The 13,004-nt window shown below is 36.1% G+C and overlaps 1 protein-coding gene and 1 non-coding gene across 7 annotated transcripts in view; one reads left to right on the plus strand and one right to left on the minus strand.

Annotated features, from left to right (window-relative positions):
• The window catches only part of RAPGEF6 (Rap guanine nucleotide exchange factor 6), a 190,205-nt gene that overhangs the window by 18,003 nt on the left and 159,198 nt on the right, over window positions 1-13,004 (plus strand). For 5 of the 6 annotated variants that reach the window (XM_046000273.1, XM_046000274.1, XM_046000277.1 and 2 more), the window contains exons 2-4: window positions 5,672-5,742; window positions 6,930-6,986; window positions 11,823-11,906. In XM_046000273.1, coding sequence (XP_045856229.1) covers window positions 5,672-5,742; window positions 6,930-6,986; window positions 11,823-11,906 — 212 coding nt within the window. Of the gene's footprint in view, window positions 1-5,671; window positions 5,743-6,929; window positions 6,987-11,822; window positions 11,907-13,004 lie in introns of those variants that run through there. The other variant, XM_046000276.1, reaches the window with a different exon arrangement.
• LOC123939431 lies at window positions 9,419-9,564 on the minus strand. The gene has a single exon (XR_006817845.1). It is a non-coding gene; the product is annotated as a U4 spliceosomal RNA (small nuclear RNA).

Below are 13,004 nucleotides of genomic sequence, written 5' to 3' on the forward strand. Positions count from 1 at the left end.
ACAACAGTGTCTTGCCATTTTTATCCCCATCCTTTGTGCTCTTACTGAGATACCCTTCAGGTGTATGCGTAGTGGAAACCCTTACACATTTTTGTTGTCGTCATTTTTGTTAATGCTTTTTATTTATTTAAGATTTTACTTATTAGAGCACGTGTGCACTCACTAGGAGTGGGAGGTAGGAGACCAAGAATCCCTGGCAGAATCTATGCTGAGCTCAGAGCCCAATATGGGTATCGGAAACCCATCCCATCACCCCAAGATCATGACCGTAGCAGACCAAGAGTCTGGCATGCCCTACCGACTGAGCCACCCCAGTTCCCCTTATGCTAGTGCTTTTTAATCTGTTGATTATTGTTTAAATAATTAGAAAAAAGGTTTATATTTCCCCATGTAGTTTCCATTTTCAGTTCTCTTTATTTTTTTGTGTAGTTTCAAATTTCCATCTGGTATTGTCTTTCCTCCTTTATGAAAGACTTAACCTTTCTTTTATAAGGCAGGTCTGCAGGTGATTAATTCATTCAGACTTTGTATATGTCAAAAATATTTTCCCTTTGTTTTTGAAAGCTGTTTTGATTGGCAGTAGAATTCTAGGTTGATAATTGTTTTTCATTTTTGACTTTGAAGATTTACTACAGTAGTTGTCTGGATTGCATTGTTTCTGACGAGAAGCCTGCTATAATTCTAATCTTTATGTAATTTATCTTGTTTCTTAAGCTGCTTTTACAGTTTTGTCTTCATTTTTTGAAAGCAATTTGATCTTGAGGTGCTTTGGTGCTGTTTCCTTAGTATTTCTTGTGCTTGGGGTTTGTTGAACTTCCTGGAAGTGTAAATTTATAGTTCTTATCAAAAAGGGAATATTTTCGGGGCACTTGGGTGCCTCAGTAGGTTAAGCCTCTGCCTTTGGCTCAGGTCATGATCCCAGGGTCCTAGGATCGAGCCCCACATCAGGCTCTCTGCTCAGGGGGGAGCCTGCTTCCTCCTCTGTGATCTGTCTGCTAAATAAATAAATAAAAATCTTATTAAAAAAAAAAAAGGGATGGGGCGCCTGGGTGGCTCAGTGGATTAAGCCACTGCCTTCAGCTCAGGTCATGATCTCAGGGTCCTGGGATCGAGCCCCACGTCAGGCTCTCTGCTCTGCAGGGAGCCTGCTTCCTCCTCTCTCTCTGCCTGCCTCTCTGCCTAGTTGTGATTTCTCTCTGTTAAATAAATAAAATATTTTAAAAAAAAGGAATATTTTCCATAATTCAGTTTTTTCCCCTTTGTTCTCCCTCTGCCTTGAAATGACTCCAGTTACACTTTTGTTAGGCTGCTTGAAGTTTTTCCACAATTCATTAGTGCTCTGTTTTAAGTTTTTTTTCCATATCTTTCTGTTTTCTTTTTGCTTTCTGTTCTTGTGTATTCAAGTTTATTAATCTCTTCTCTGCAAAGTCTGATTGTATTGTTCATCCGATCTAGTGTATTATACATCTCAGATACTGTTTTCATCTCTGAAATTTTTTTAATGTCCCTTCTTACATGCTTAATCCTTTCTGTATCTTCCTGAATATATGGAATATAATTTTAATAAGTTTTAAATATTTTTTCTTACTCATTCTGTTATCTTTGTAATTGGTAAATTGGTTATAATTGATTTTTTTCCTCACTATGAGTAATTTTTTCCTCCTCCTTTGCATGCCTGGTAATTTTTGATTGAATAGCAGAGATTGTCGTCTTTACCTTTTTATGTACTGGGGTTTTCTTGTAAATATTACTCAGCGTTGTTCTGGGACACAGGTAAGTGACTTGGAAATTATTTGATCCTTTTGGGCCTTTTTATGAGCTGTGTTAAATAGTGCCAAATTTCTATTTAATTTTGCCCCAGTATTAGTCCAGAGCCTTCTGAGTACTCAGCTAAACACACTATGGATTATGAGATTTTCTAGTTTGCCTGATGGAAATAGTAACTCTTCGTGTCCCTGTGTGAGTTTTAGGTATATGTTCCCTCTGATCCAGGGTGTTTAAACCTCAGCGCTATGGACATTTGGCCCAGATAATCTTTCAGTCCAGGTCCTTGTCCTTTGCATCAGAGGATGTTTACCAGCATCTTTGGATTCTAGTCACTTGATGCTGGTGGCACCAGCACCCTGCCTCTGTGCTAAATTGTGACAATCCCAAACGTCTCCAGATACTGCTCTTGTCATTCAGGGGATAAAAATCATTCCTGCTTGAGGACCTACTTCATTCTGTAAAATAGTTCTTTCCCTGACTGCTTTGCCTGTTTTTGTTGTTGTTGTTTTTAATTTATTTATTTGTCAGAGAGCAGAAGCCCAGAGAGCTGTAGGCAGAACAGGCAGAGGGAGAAAGAGGCTCCCTGCTGAGCAAGGAGCCTGATGTGGGACTTGATCCCAGGACTCTGGGATCAGGACCTGAGCCGAAGGCAGATGCCCAACCAACTGAGCCACCCAAGCGCCTGGTTTTTGTTTTTCTTCCCCCACGTGATAGGATAATCAGTATGCAACTGAAGACTTGACGAGCACCTTCTGTAGATTTCCAGAACATACATTATCGGTGTAATATGCTCTCTTGTATTCTGCAAACTCTAGCCAGTTTTTGCTTTTAGATTGCCTCCTCCTTTTCCTCAACAAAAGATACTGGCAGGCAGTAAGTTATCATCCTATGAATTATCTCATTTGTTTCTCTTCTCTCAGGTGTTAAACTCTCTCCTGTTGCCTCATGTCTTATCTCATGAAAAACGTGATTTCATATATTTATTTTTAGTTTTAGTTGATTATGGTGGAAGGTAAGTCCAATCACTCTTAATTTATCTTGCCCTAAACTTGAAGCCCCAACATTCTGTCAATAGGAGATGTTCTGAAATGCTCCTGATCACTGCACCCCCCCCCCCCAGAACATCAAAGTGATAGTTCTTTGATTCCTCATAGTTTATTGCCCACTTTCTGAAGTATGAGTATGTTACCAAGGACTCCAGGGTGCCAGCCTCCTTTTGGTCATTCTCTTGTTCATTCTGTCCATTCAGCAAGATACTGACTATGTATGGGTCAGAAGGTCTAGATGTTTTCACGTTGTGTTATGGTAGAGAGTGAGAGAGTTAATCCGTTTCTCAGCCTTTTGGCTAAGATCAAGTGAGAGTGAGAATTTAAAATAGCCCTAAGGGGGCGCCTGGGTTAAAGCCTCTGCCTTAGGCTCAGGTCATGATCCCAGGGTCTTGGGATTGAGCTCCGCATCTGGCTCTCTGCTCCGCAGGGAGCCTGCTTCCTCCTCTCTCTCTGCCTGCCTCTCTGCCTAGTTGTGATTTCTCTCTGTCAAATAAATAAAATATAAAAAAAAATAGCCCTAAGGAAAAACTGTAAGTTAATATTGTCCTATCTGAATACAGACTGTTTCCGATGATCTTTTGTAATGGAAATGGGAAAAAAATGTATTCACCAAATCAGTACCTGAGGCTTAATCAGTTCTAGCAACAATGTTATGTTGAGACTGTTGGTTAGAATTTGGTTAAGTTTGTGGCAGTCTGCAGGCATTTTTTTTTAAGGATATGTTTACTTTAGGAGGACAGTCTATGGTAGAGAACTCACCATTAAATACTGTAAGTTTTCATTAGACACCCTAGTCTTTGCTGTCCTTTGCCTATATGGAAGCAATATGATCTTTTATTTACTGTCTTCTTCTGGGGCATAGGAAGTGGGCTATTTCAGAGGCTTCCACTTGGCTTTTTCCACTATTACAGCTATTACCACATAGGTCATGGACCCATATGGGGTTATTCTAACTAACAAGTATATACATTCCAATTATAAACCCAGGAATTTGAGAGGGACTATTAGATGGGTCTGCAGGCTCAGTGAGTTCACTGTGAGCTAGACTTTGGCCAGGACTTTATTACTTTAATCCAGAAGGTTTTGGCTGGGTGGTTGGTTCTTTTGTTCCACCAAACCTCAGCTGGGATTATTTTCTCCGTTTCATTTGTCTGCTGGTATAAGAAGACATGACTTATATATCTAATGCTATGGTGCTGTTCCACGTGGCCTTTCTCCATGAGACTAGTGGGCTTCCTCACAGCATTGGTGGTCAGGGTACTTGAATCTTAAAAGCGACACATCTTTACTTCTGCCACATTCTTTTTGATCAGAACAAATCCAAGGACCAAACAGGTTCTTGGGGAAGGCACATAAGATTCCACTTTTAGATGAGGGAGTGGTAAGGTGTCCTATTGAAAGCATATAGGATAAGAAATACCATTTTAGCCATCTGTGGAAATACTAGTTTATCATATCACTTCTCTATCTGCTGTCATCAAGAATTTTATAGACCTTTTCTCATTTGTTGTGGTTTTCTCTTTTAATTTATTCTTTATATATGAATATAGGAAAAAAAAAATCTTTTTTACTCCATCTTCCTAAGGATTTATTGAGATGGTGTGGTCATTGAATCCATCATGGTTAATTAGTGGTTGTAATTTTTGGAATGACAGATTATGGCTCTTTTTCTTAGTGGCTCTGTGTTTTCTTATTAATCTGTTAAAAAACATTGTCTTAGCTTTTTTCTTTTGTCATCTGATAATTCTCTTAGCCAATTACATATCAAAGCAGGAGGGCAGTGTTGGGAGCTGCCTATCTTATAAAGTCACCGTTCCTTATAAGAGAATAAGGAGGTACATTTTATATAGAGAATTTAAGCTTGTTTATAATCTCTGAGCACCAGCATTCTACGTAAGTGGTAAAGTAGACCATTCTGTCAGGAATTTGGGCTGCTCCTATATTCTCTCCCACTCCTCTAGGCTGAGGTTATACTCTATCATACTGGGAGTTTTAGTACCTAGTTATCTGAATGAAGGCTAGAGACAAGTTCCCTTTCTCTCTCACAAAGTGAGTAAAAGGATTGTCCCACTGGACTTTTTTTTTTGTCAATGGTTGATTAATATTGCTTTGGGTCTCTTTAGAAAGAGATATATCTTTAGAAAGAGATATAAAAATATCAAAAATACTTTGATTTTTTTAAAAAAAGATTTTATTTATTTATTTGACAGAGAAAGACACGGTGAGAGAGGGAGCACAGCAAGGGAGTGAGACAGGGAGAAGCAGAGTTCCTTCCCAAGCAGGGAGCCCAATGTGGGGCTTGACTGGGGGCTGGATCCCAGGATATTGGGATCATGACCTGAGCCCAAGGCGGATGCTTAATGACTGAGCCACCCAGGTGCCCTGTCTTTAGAAAGAGATTCTTTAGAAGGTCATATTTTTAGAGGAATATTGACAAATTGGGTCCTATCCAAAGGAGGTTAGTCAGGATGCTTTTCAAGATGTGAAAACTGCAAATACTGAGACTGAATAATCTGGGGAAATAATAAATTAAACATTTATGGCGATATGATAATTCTTTTTGAATAGCTGGATGTCACTGAGGAAGAAGGGTTATATCAATTTAGAAATGAAATAGACTTTCATATGAAATGCTAAGTTTTTGATTTCTGGCACTGCTTGAGTAGAAGTTTATCAGCGGTGAGTGGAGGTAGCTCTTTATCTTTTCAGATTTCTTTTATTTCAGAGATTTTGCCTACCATAGTCAATAGTTTTGTCATGAACAGTTGTTGGCTTAAAATCAGAGTTGGGGGGTGTTAAGATATTTTGAAAGATACATTTGAAAAATAATCAGTTTTTTTTTTCCTGTTCTCCAGGATTTAAATACTATTTATTCTTATCTTCATGGAATGGAAATACTATCAAATCTCAGGGAACATCAGCTCAGGTAAGTGTGATGCTCTGTTTAAGAGCTTTTGTGATGGAGTTATTGAAATGGGTTTGGATAGATAATTAGGAGCCCAAACCATTTGGGTATATTTTTGTAGGATATACATAGGACTTTGGATTTTCTCATCACAGTTTTCCTTAGTCATGGGGCCTTGAGCAAATCTTAACATCTTAGCTGCAGTTTTATCTTTGATGAAATAGAGACAATGAGAGATGATCTTTGTTACAGTGTTTTGAAGGTTTCATGAGAATATCTGAAGCAAAACAGTGTTAAGTATTTGCTAGTCAATGAAAATAAAACTGTTTACTTTATGTAATTCTTTTTGATATGTTCAGTGCTTAAGATGGACTGGGTATGATGTAGCGTTGTATTAAAGTGCAAGAATTAAAACTCCTGATTTGGTATGCTCATATGGGTTCTGTGAATAAGACCCGTAAACTTTCCAAACCCCATTTTCCTACTCTGTAAAATTCTTTCCTGCTACCTTATGTTATTGTGATTACACTTATAAAAACACCTTTGAGTGTCGTAAAGCATTTACTGTAGTAAGTTTGCATAATGTTTTAATTAAAGTGTGTTTTTCTTCCATAACCAGCTCATCCATTACTTTTTCTGGCTCTCCTTTAAGTTTCTGGTTAGGGACCAAACCAGATTGCTAGAATATAAATGTTAGGGCCTATTATTTTCTCTTTTCTGTATAACATAATTCAAATGTCAAAATGTGTTTGGAAGAAGCAGTACACACACACACACACACACACACACACACACACACACTCACACACACTCACTCCCTCTCTCTAACTCTCTCTCTCTCAACAGACTCTGATATGTATGTGTGTATGCCTCTGCCAGTAACTTTTCTTTTCTCCCTGCTAGTAATTTCTTAACAGGAGGATTCAGTGGTAAATCAGACAAATGTGTATTTTTTCATAGCAGAAAAGGAACATTGTTCAGTGTGAGTTGGCAGGTTATAGAGTGTACATGGTAGTATTGTATTTGTTGTCTCTTAATATTACCCAACTGACGTTTTTGAAAATACTGCATTTGATGTATATATTTCTAAACTCTTGGAGTTTAGTGAAGTTAGTGGTAGGTAAGATTATTTTCTATTGAAGTAATCATCAGTGTTTTTAAAACAAAATGAAGATAAAATCATTAAATGTTTGGCTTTTTTTTAATAGATTAATGTCTGCAAGAGCACGCTATGAGAGATACAGTGGCAATCAAATTCTTTTTTGGTAAGTATTTCCTTAATTAGCTTAAACTAATAGCTTTAATGTTTAAATTTTGACTTTTAGCATTGAAATTTATTTTATTTGGAAGGAATTTCTTTAGATTGAAATATATTCATAAACTGAAAGAGTGCACGAAAAGTTTAGTAAATAAAATAGTATGTATTAGTAACTGTTACCATTTCAGTTATATATTCAGTAATATATAGAACATTTCAGCTCTCCTAAGGCTCTAATCACCTCTCTTGGAAAGGTAATCCCGTTCTGACTTCCATCACCATGGAACTCCACACAGATAAAAATTGTTTGGTCAGGCTTTTTTTGTTTGTTTGTTTAAATTGATAAATGTCTAAGATTCTTCTATGTTTTTGCATTAATTCTTTTTCATTGCTTTACTGTATGTGTGCAAATGACACAATTCATTTATCCTTCTCACTCTTGATTGATAGATACTAGGGTTGTTTGCAGTTTTTTTCCTATTGTGAATAATAAAGTTTCAACAAACATCTTGTTCATGTCTTTTTGTGCCCTTGTGTAGTCATTACTGTTGGGCATATTCTTAGGAATAGAATTACTGGAAATGCGTGTGATCAAATTAGAATCTGACATTAGAATCTGATTTACATATTGTATCCTATCTCACTGATTTTATTTTACGTTTCCCTGCTTATTGATGATGAATGATTTTCATGTTTCTGTAGACTGTTTGGGTAGCTTTGTTTTAATGACATCTGATTTGAGTTTTTAACCATTTTTAATTGGGTTTTCTGTAGTATTTCTGTTGATTAGTAGAAATTGATTTATGAATTCTGTATCCGTGTCCTTTGTTGAGATACTTACATTGTATGTATCTTCTCCCACTTTGTGGTTTTCCTTTTCACTCTATTAAAAGCCTCCTTTGGAAAGGAGAAATTTCTAACTTTCTCAGTTTTTCTCTTGTGATGTGTGCTTTTCATGTCCTACTTAAAAAACTAAGTCTTTGGTGCCTGGGTGGCTCAGTTGGTTAAGTGACTGCCTTCTGCTCAGGTCATGATCCTGGAGTCCCGAATTCGAGTCCCACATTGGGCTCTCTGCTCGCCAGGGAGTCTGCTTCTCCTGCCAACCTCTCTCGTTTCATGTTCCCTTTCTCTTTCATTCTCTCTCTCTCTCTCCCTCTCTCAAATAAATAAAATCTTAAAAAAATAAAAATAAAAAAATTAAAAGCAAAGTCTTTGCCTTTCTCCAGTTGATGAGTTATTTTCCTTCTTAAAATATTGGCAGCAATGACCTCTTTTATTATATAGATTCACCTGGTATATTGAGATGGTGTTGACTTCCATGTTTCATTACCAGCCCATGATATTTATCAGTTTTTGAAAGCATTAAACTGGACTCACAAGGATTTTAATGCCTATCAAAAAGGTATCAAATACCTTTTTGGTCCATTCATTTATTACTAAAAGCTTGTCTGCTATACATTATGCTTACCTTTGTACAGAGTGGTGGGGAGACACAGTGTTTGTCTTTATTGAGTTTATCGTTGAGGAGAGAAAATTAATTAAAAGGTAAACATATTTAAGTGCTATCAAGGAAAAGAATGTATAAATAGATCATTGGAACAGAATTGAAGTAAACCCTTCATGAAGCCTAGAAGTCAACCCTTGTATTTATGAGCAGTTTTTTTTTTAAATGATCTCCAGCTAAGATCTATCCATAGTGTGGGTATAACACATGGAGGATTAAAAAAGGAACCACCAATGTACAGTTCATTTATGATGAAGGTGCTAAAGCATTTTAGGGAGGCCAGCGTAGTTTTTTCAGCAAATGATGCTGGGTTAATTATTTACTTGCAAAAAGTTTATTTGTTTACTTTTTTTTTTTGCAAAAATTAATTTAGACCCTTACCTTACACCATACAAAATTAATACCAAAATTAATGAGCTGTCACTTATAGCCATTAGAGTAGTCATAGTAAAAAATGTAGACAGTAGCAAATACTGGCACCAACACGGTAACAGCTAGAATCCTCATGTGTTGGTGATATGGATGTTAAATGATAGAGTTACTGTGGGAAGCAGTGGCAGTTTCTCAAAAAGTTAAACAGTTTTACCATGTAACCCAGTAATTCCACTTTCACATATTTGTACTAGATAAGTGAAAATAGATGCCTACAGAGACTGCACAAAGATGTTCTTATTAGTGCTATTTGTATTCCCAGCCTAAAACCAGAAATGATAAAAATTGTTGATGAATGGATAAATGTCATGTAACTGTATAGTGGAGTACAGTTTGGCAATAAAAAAGGAATAAAGCATTTATATATACCGCAACATGGATAAACCTCAAAACATGCCAAGTGGAAGAAGCAAGGGAGAAACACCTTATATTACATGATCCCATTTATATGAACTGTCCAGGAAAGCCACATCTGTAGAAACAGAGCATGTTACAGGTTAGGAACACAAAGAAGTGTTCTAAAACTGGATTGTGCTGATCTTTGCACAGTTCTTTTAAATTTCATGAAAATTGGATTGTGCACTTGAATTAGCAATAATCGCGCCTCGGATAAACCTCATTGGCTACGATACTGCCACTGCGCAAAGCTGGATTGTGCACTTGAAATGGCAATTTTATGGTATTTAAATTATACCTCAGTAAACTTTTAAAAATACTAACACAAATCTGTATTTGGTTCATAATAGAATTTTAAAAGAAGGTGGAAGTTAACTGAAGAATTTTAATTTAGAGTTTGGTAGAAGCAGAGAAAAGAGTATATATGGTTGATCTGGACTGGGAAGCAACATGGTAGAAAAAGGGAGAGTGAACCATGTGTTCAAGCACCATGAGGAAAGAAGAGGAACTAGTAAGAGACAGGAGTCTGGAGAAGCAGATGGAGGCCATCTTACGATTTTTTTATCTTTATCTTAGGAACATCTGAAGCCTTTGTATGAATAAGATCTGACAAGATTAAGTATGCCTTCCTTCTCTGGGCTGGAGTTTGCTTGCCCAGAGAGTAGGAGATACAATGGCCCACATGAAAGCATTTTACTTTCCTTGGGTTTACTCAGGTGCATTGGCAAACCATGCTCTCAGAGTGAATTTTTTTTCAAGGTCTGAGCAGTTTCTTAGTCATGGGTTGGCATGGTTCTCCTTGTGGTGGGAGTGAAATTTGGGATTTTCCTACATTTATAGTAGAATTTACTGACAACTTTGTGACCATTTACCTAAGTGAAATAAAAATTGGAGGCTTGTGGTGGCATCTACTTAACAACTTTGTCCTGTCTTAATTTCTGGCAAATTGTTTGATTTTATTCCCCCTTGACTTTGTAAGTCATATTTCACAAGAGTAAGGAAGTAGAATTTCTAAACAAAGAATCTTAAGTAGGAGATGTGCAGCCATTTATGTCTTCCCTCAGTGAAGATTAGAAATATTAAAAAAGAAACTTTAAAGTATCTATTGGAGGTGCATCTGGATGGCTCAGTTGGTTAACTGGTGGACTCTTGATTTTGGCTCGGGGGGTGATCTCAGGTCCTGGGATTGGACTCTGTGCTCAGCCCAGAGTCTGCTTGAGGCTTTCTTTCTTTCTTCTTTCTTTCTGCCCCCCCCCCCCATCTCCCCATCCTCCCTGTTTGCTCACACATGCTCATGTTCTCTCTTTCAAATAAATCTTAAAAAAAAAAAAAAGTACCTAACTGGAAAGTTGACAGTTTTTCCTTCTTATGGTCAGTAATGGGATTGACCTAGAAAGCTTACCCCGAGTGCTATGTGGAATGTTTTAGAAGCCTAGGTTTCTGGATGGAGGATGGCAGTATTCAGTGAATACAGAGAATACCAGAAAAGATGTGATCTTGAAGGAAATAGTAGGTAGATTTTTTAATTTGTTGAGTCTGAGTTCTCTCAGGTATAGTCAAGGTAGACAGTTACGTAGATAAAAAGTTCTCCAGGTCAGAGAAATGATTTGTTTTATAGATACATATTGGAAGTAGTTTCAAAACCTTAGTTATGGTAGATAAAGATATTTAAAAGACCTAATGGTTGGGGCGCCTGGGTGGCTCAGTGGATTAAGCCGCTGCCTTCGGCTCAGGTCATGATCTCAGGGTCCTGGGATCGAGCCCCGCATCAGGCTCTCTGCTCCGCAGGCAGCCTGCTTCCTCCTCTCTCTCTGCCTGCCTCTCTGCCTACTTGTGATCTCTCTGTCAAATAAATAAATAAAATCTAAAAAAAAAAAAAACCTAATGGTTAGTTTATACACTAACAACTAACAAGATTCTGGGTTTCCATTGGAGATTTAACTCAACTAAAAGGCTGATACATTTAAGTCATCTGGTATTCTTTATCCTTCAAACACACATAAAATGAAAGATTCGATAGGCATTTTGTTCATGTCAGTACAATTTAAAAGAAATAAATAGATCATGATTCAGATTATAGTTGTCAGTGAAGATATGACATTGATGAACTTGCGAATTCCAAGTAAGTCTTTAATGTTATTAAAACAGGATTTTGTGATATGCAGATGTAGTATAATATTTAAGCTTTAATCTTCATCAGATCTTATGATCCACTACACAGAAATGAAGAATGTGAAGCTATCGGTATAATTAATAAAATTGACTTAATAACCATATACTTGTGAAGTCTGTATCTTAAGGTAGTGATTACACTTTCCCCTATGAACATGGTCTGTATAAAACCTTTGGCAACAGTCAGTATTTCCCAAAATTCCATTAAATGTTAATGATTTATCATATTATTAGAATGTATTTCATTTTATGTATTTTGTATTGAATTATGTATATTTTGAGTCCTATACATGTGCATATGTGTATTTATTTACTTGTTAATTTTACTTATTTTAACAGTTCAGAAACTGTTGCCAGATGTTGGTATATCCTGCTTTCTGGATCTGTGCTTATGAAAGACTCCATGGTCTTGCCTCCTTGCAGGTACATTTACATTTGCTGCTTTAGAGTATGTGCAGGCAGAGTTAATATTACAACTGTTCTATATCTAATGTTAAACTGTTTTATGTAGGATGTATATATTCTCTCAGTGGGTGATAATATTTTATAAATGTGCTTGCTTACTGGTACTATTGAAAATAGTAAGAAACAATTGACAGTTCATGTTTCCGAGGATGGGATCTTTAAGTTTACATCATGACATAGTATCTTTTATTTGGTCTTTAGTTTTATATGAGATTTGATCTGATTTATCTAATGGTTTTTGAATTTGTTGCTACTAATAATGGTTATAGAGAGGGTGATCTATTTTAATAGTTAAGACAATGGTTTTTAGAATAACAGATTTTAGAGAACAACAACTAGATTAAAGTCCTAATTTAACACTGTTAGTATCTTATACAAATTTTAATTTTCTTTATAAAATGAGTATAATAGTACCTACTTGAAGTGTCTCTACGAAGTTTTACTAAACTCTACCACGTAAAGCTCTGAACAGACGTCTGTAAACATTGGCAGGCAAGAGCCAGCCTGCATGAGTTCATGACAAATGTTCTAATATTTCTTGGGCAAATTATCTAATTATGAGTAGTTTTGAGGAATAAAGTAGTTTATATATATCTATATCTGTATCTTAGAAGAGTGCCTGACTGTTACAGGTAATTGTTAATTATCACTAGCACAATTATTAGGTAAAACAAGAGAAGGGTGGTTGGAAAATGGTCACATGTAGTGTTCTTCAAGAATTTGTTCTCTAAGCAATTACTAAAATTTGGGAGGCCTAATATTGAAATTTGGTGACATAAAAACATAATTGTTTAGTCAACTTATTTCCAGTAATGTTGAGAAGATATTTTTAGATTTACTTACTATTTTATTATTTATTATAATTAATTATAATTATAATTATAAAAATAATTGTAATATTAAAATTAAAATATATATTATTACTATTTTTCTAAAGTAAGACTTTTAATTGCAGCTATTAGTTGCAAAACTGTTAAATTTAAATATCAGAGTATAGTCTACTTGATAGATGGTATGGGTCATCTCATTTTTGATGCCATTTTTAAAGTCCTTTCT

This window comes from Meles meles, chromosome 3, assembly GCF_922984935.1.
Source record: "Meles meles chromosome 3, mMelMel3.1 paternal haplotype, whole genome shotgun sequence".
In the NCBI taxonomy this organism is placed as follows: domain Eukaryota; kingdom Metazoa; phylum Chordata; class Mammalia; order Carnivora; family Mustelidae; genus Meles; species Meles meles.